Source organism: Octopus sinensis, linkage group LG18 (assembly GCF_006345805.1).
Source record: "Octopus sinensis linkage group LG18, ASM634580v1, whole genome shotgun sequence".
Taxonomy (NCBI): domain Eukaryota; kingdom Metazoa; phylum Mollusca; class Cephalopoda; order Octopoda; family Octopodidae; genus Octopus; species Octopus sinensis.
The window spans coordinates 17,239,815-17,246,166 of NC_043014.1; the positions used below are offsets into that span (position 1 = coordinate 17,239,815).

A 6,352-nucleotide genomic window follows, 5' to 3' on the forward strand; every position below is an offset into this window, starting at 1 on the left:
GCCCCAACATGTCTTCACAAGCAAAGGGGGTTGGCATGGGTGCCTGTCGTACGGTCGCATTGGAGTATTTTACGTGCCACGGCCCCGAGTCGGATAGTGCTTTTTACGTACCACCAGGCCAGGGATCCTGGCTGGTTCAATTCGGTTTCGATTTCGCTTGCCCCAACATGTCTTCGCAAGCATGGGGGGTTGGGATGGGTGTCTGTCGTCGGATGAGGTTCTATATCGACTTCGCTTGCCTCAACCGGTCTTTGTGTCCAAGGGAGGAAAGGCATTCATAAGTGGGCTGGGCTCACTTGTCCTGCCTGGTCTTCTCACGTACAGAATATTTCCAAAGGTCTCGGTCTCTGGTCATTTCCTCAGTGAGGCCTAAAGTTCGAAGGTCGTGCTTCACCACCTCGTCCCAGGTTTTCATGGGTCTACCTCTTCCACGGGTTCCCTCAACTGCTAGGGATTGGCACTTTCTCACACACCTATCTTCATCCATTCTCGCCACATGACCATACCAGCGCAATCGTCTCTCTTGCACACCACAACTGATGCTTCTTAGGTACAACATTTCTCTCAAGGTGCTAACGCTCTGTCGTGTATGTACACTGACATTACACATCCATCGGAGCATACTGGCTTCATTCCTCACGAGCTTACGCATGTCCTCAGCAGTCACAGCCCATGTTTCGCTGCCATGTAGCATGGCTGTTTGTACACACGCATCATACAGTCTGCCTTTTACTCTGAGCGAGAGGCCTTTAGTCACCAGCAGAGGTAACAGCTCCCTAAACTTTGCCCAGGCTATTCTTATTCTAGCAGTTACACTTTCAGCGCACCCACCCCCACTACTGACTTGGTCACCTAGATAACGGAAGCTATCAACTACTTCTAGTTTTTCCCCCTGGAAAGTGACGGAAGTTGTTTTCTGCAGATTTTCGGAGGTTAATGCTCCCGAGCATCTGCCACATACAAAAACTATCTTCCCAGTTAGCCTACCTTTGACATTGCTGCACCTCTTATGTGTCCATAGCTTACACTGGGTACATCTTATAGAGTTTCTACCTACACCTTTTCTACCCATATATATATATATATATATATGTATGTATGTATGTATGTGTATATATGTATGTATGTGTATGTATGTATGTGTATATATGTATGTATATATATGTATATATGTATATATATGTATATATATAGATATTTATGTATATATGTATATATATATATGTATATATTTATGTATATGTATGTATATATGTATGTATGTATATATATATATGTATGTATGTATGTATATATGTATGTATATATATATGTATATATGTATGTATATATATAATTGAGCAAATAGTTCTGCAACCAACAAGGGCAGATAATATACTGGATCTCTGCTTCACAAACAATATGGATATTATCCATAATGTTAAAGTGATGCCGACAATGATCTCAGATCACAACATAATAGAGCTGTCTATGTATGGACCAAAAGCCCCTGTAGACACACAGCCTATACGAAGCATCCATCATCTCTCCAACTTAAACTTTCATAAAGCAAACTAGAAGTTGATTGAGAAAGAGGTCCTCAAATGGGAGTGGTTCATCTGGGACTCCCGACAAGAAGTGATCCAGTTTAGTTTTAAAGAAACCCACATCCACACCATGTAAGTCTCTCAGGCATTTAGGGAGGATGTTAAAGAGCTGTGGTCCTCTGAAACCCAAGCTGTTGCAGTATCTGGTGCTGTATTTTGATGATGATGTTGGAATCTTTGGCACCATGCAGTGGCACCCCGTTCTGCGGTTGGGGCAACTTTGAATGCCAAAGTTTGGGACCAGACCCTCCAGGATTTTCCAGATGTATATCACTGCATATCTCTCCTGCCTTCGCTCTAGGGAGAAGAGGTTTAATACTTTCAGTCTTTCCCAGTAGCTGATATTTTGCATTGAGACGATCTTCTTTGTGTAGCTTCTTTGAATTGCTTTGAGTTCTGCTGTTAGTTTCATATTGTGTGGTGACCATCGTTGGGAGCAGTAGTCCAAGCGGCTGTGGACGAATGTTTTCCAGAGGACCATTAGTGTCTCCTTCTCTCTTGTTCTGAAAGTTTGGAGAATCCATCCAGCTAGCCGTCTGCATTTTATCACCAGATTAGTATGTATATATATATAATATATATATATATTATATATATATATATATATATATATATATATAATATATATATATATATATATATATATATTATATATATATATATATATATATTATATATATATATGTATGTATATATATATATATGTATATATATATATATATGTATGTATATATATTATATAATATATATATATATATATATATATAATATATATGTATATATATGTATCTATATATATGTATATACATATATGTATCTATATATATGTATATACATATATGTATCTATATATGTATATACATATATATATATATATATGTATATATATATGTATATATATATATGTATATATATATATTGTATATATATATATATGTATATATATTATATATTATATATATGTATATATATATATATATATATATATATATGTAATTATATATATGTAATTATATGTATCTATATATATGTATATATATATTATATATAATATATATATATATATATATATATATATATATATATATATATATATATATTTATTGAAATGGATAAATGAATTATCTTGTTACGGATTATTCAAAATTTAACCGATACCTGGGTAGCAAAAATCACAACAGAAAAAACACGGTTGAAGTTACGACCATGGTGTGTCGCAACCATGCCTTAGCGCGGATAATTGAAGTTTGATATATTTAGTGAAGGGAAGAAATGGAGCTGAACGAAGATTCTACAGAATTCCTTTTATTATTTTCTACACATGTTTCAAAGGCCGCAAATTTCTAAATTCGGATTGAATAAGGAGACCATTTTGCTGCTTTCTCTTCAGGAAAATCCAGGAATTTAAATCTCCAAACAAATGCGCAGCAAGCAATTCGAACAAAACGCTCCCTAGGAGCCCATGGAATGGCACAAACTGTCTCTCAATGTGCGTTGACGTCAGTGGGGTGGAGGCCAATGTAAAAGTCCGTTGGAATAAATCGAGGTCAAACTGCGGTCAAACCTGGTAGGGGAAGAAATACTGAAAACCAAATGGTATGAATATATTCTGTATAACTAATGTTAATGTTCGGATTGTTTTAAGAATTAAGGCTATCTTATTTAGGTGTATGAACCTACCTACATGTATGTGTGTGTGCGCCTGTGTATGTGTGGCAGTATGTTAGGAAGCAGCTAGAGGGAAGAGTACTGCTGATATTGTTGGTCAAGCGGCTGATAAAAGCCTGTGTCTGTGTGTTCGTCTGTGGCCAGCTTGTATACAGATGACTTGTCAAATCAAGGGGCGTATAATCCCTGATATTGCTTCTAAAAAAGTAGCAGACCATACGCTAAAAGGGGAGTAATTTCCCCTTGCAAATTTAATTCAAAGATTTTTTCAAAATTTTTTCCAAAATTTTTTTCCTTCTCTTAGGACATCAAGGTGTTAATTATCTTAGGTTTCAATTGTATGCAAGAAATGTGTGCCGCTGCCAGTGGGGACATCTAAAAGAATTTTGCAAAATCCCGTTAACTAAGCGCCCTCGGGCGAACAAAATGTGAAAAAGTTCAGAGTTGCAGAGATTACATATTCTTTTGCCTCTATCAAACGGTAGAGACACCGATAAAATCGACCATTCCAGTCTAAATGCTGAATTCGCGTTCCTCAAACGCCAGATCAATTTACTATGTCCTGTCGCGTGTTGTTTCTTAAAATCGCGAAATGTTGTGAAGTGGTTCGATATTCTCACGGCCAATTTTGATGATGACGCTCCGATATACAAGTAGACATCTGATTCAGTGTAAACTCTGCATTGGTAAATGGCATTTCTAATCTTGGAATTACTAGATAAGAACCTTATTCTATTGGGATTTGCTTCCGATATTAATACGGTGTTCTTATTACTATAATGATTGTGAGAACTGCGGCTGTCTTCGACATTGTACACCCCATTATCAATACTATTTAATGGAATATCACCTGTATATTCCCTGTCACTGAGATCGCTGTGATTGCTAATGTCCGTGATCTTACTGTTGTCAAAACCGTTGCTAAAGGTGTTATTAGGACTCTCTACATTAATGACTCGGACAGTGCTCTCATCCCTATTACCATTACTAACGTTAGTGTCGTCACCATTGCTCCTATCCTTATTCCTATTATTAACTCCATGGCTGGTATGGAGATTGCTAATCTCTGTGCCGGTTCTATTATCATTATTACTATTATTATTACTGCGCGTTATTCTGGCATTAGACGGAGCTGCGTCTCCGGACGAGGGTGATAGGGTCTTATTTAGCAGCTTATTGTTATGGGCGGAAATTATCTGGGAGAGATTTTTTGTGTTGGGGAAGGCTATCCTAACTTTGTGTGAGTTAACAGTGGCGTAATATCTGGAATTTCTGGGGAAATTACTGGCAATGGCTTGGCGAAACTGCAGGGGTAGATTAGATCTTATTTGTTTACCAAATGGAATTACAAACCAAATATATTTATTCCTGTTTTTGTAATGGGTCGGGGAGTCAACACTGGTTCTGATATGTCTACACAGCAACGGAGTAAAAGGATGGCATAGAAATTTTATTGCTACTATGGGAAATTACTGCTCTGCTTTGCAAGTTCTCTTTTTACGAGCGGTCTCCGGGAACATATCAACTTGCATATGAAGGCATTACTGTGCGTGTGTGCATATATAGGTGCAGGATGTCACAGTAAACAACATCATCATCATCATCATTTAGTGTCCGCTTTCCGTGCTAGCACGGGTTGGATGGTTCAACTGGGGTCTGGGTAGCCAGAAGGCTGCACCAGGCCCAGTCTGTTCTGGAAATGTTTCTACGGCTGGATGCCTTTCCTAATGCCAACTACTCCGTGAGTGTTGTGGGTGCTTTTTACGTGCCACTGGCACAGGTGTCAGACAGGGCTGGCAAATGGCCACAGTCGGATGGTGCTTTTTACGTGCCACCGGCACGGGGGCCAGGCGACGAAAACAAATGAGTTAAGTACACAAATAATAAGAGGAAAGAATAGAAAACTGGATAAGTAATACACAGAAAGAACCCTTCGTATGTTGTCGGCTGTCTATCTACTCCTCATTTCTAGCATTCAACGACAACTATTCCCATAAATTACCAAAATAAAATTTGGGATTTCTGGACGGTTGAAGTTGGGAACTAAAACAGGAAAGTGGAGACAGAGAAGGAAACCAAACGAAAACAAGCGTGGAGGGTCGTTGGACCAAAATGAGGGGGGGATAATAAAAGGGAAAAGAGAGGAGTAGAAGACATCCAGTTGTTAGAAAAAGAAAGAGGGCCACATATAAATAGTTATGGTACATTCTGTTAAGAATGTAGAACAGTATAAAGATCGCCTACCTTCAGATTTAATCCTGTGCTGTCCAGTGGTAATAGATTTACTTCCAGGTTTGTGTTTGGGCATCTCTGCCGTGTGTGAACAGGGAACTGGAAAAAAATTGGAGTCAATAAGAAGGGACAGAGTTGGACATTTTTATTTTTTTAATCACTGCAATGGTTTCCACGCAACCTGCTTCTCCAGGTGAGCAGGGAGTTGATTATGCAACCGTTTTCCTCTGTTACGAGATCTGGTTGTGTTTCCTCAGGTGATATATAAATATTCCTGCCCAAAGTTTAAAATTCTTGGCTTCAAGACCATCCCATCCGTCTGTTGTGGCCTAAATTTAGTAGTAGTAGAAGTCTGAGCTTATCAGGGCGTGTTGTTGCTGAAGGACTGTTGGAGGACTATGTCATGTGGAAACAATTGTAGTGATTCAAGAAATAAATGCCCAAACATAGCCCTTCTTGTTGGACACAATTTTCTCAATTATATGTAATACATAATATATATTCATACAGTAGTACCTCAGTTTATGAACGCCTCTGATCACGAATAAATCGTACTTTATATAGGCGCAGGAGTGGCTGTGTGGTAAGTAGCTTGCTTACCAACCACATGGTTCCGGGTTCAGTCCCACTGCGTGGCACCTTGGGCAAGTGTCTTCTACTATAGCCTCGGGCCGACCAAAGCCTTGTGAGTGGATTTGGTAGATGGAAACTGAAAGAAGCCTGTCGTATATATGTATATATATATATGCGTGTGTTTGTGTGTGTGTGTTTGTCCCCCTAGTATTGCTTGACAACCGATGCTGGTGAGTTTATGTCCCTGTAACTTAGCAGTTCGGCCAAAGAGACCGATAGAATAAGTACTGGGC

The 6,352-nt window shown here is 38.7% G+C and overlaps 1 protein-coding gene across 1 annotated transcript in view; it reads left to right on the plus strand.

The window, feature by feature from the left end:
- The window catches only part of LOC118767051, an 88,006-nt gene that overhangs the window by 5,949 nt on the left and 75,705 nt on the right, over positions 1 to 6,352 (plus strand). The window contains exon 4 of the mRNA XM_036510998.1: positions 4,127 to 4,301. Within this exon, the coding sequence (XP_036366891.1) occupies positions 4,127 to 4,301 (175 nt within the window). The remainder of the gene's footprint in view (positions 1 to 4,126; positions 4,302 to 6,352) is intronic.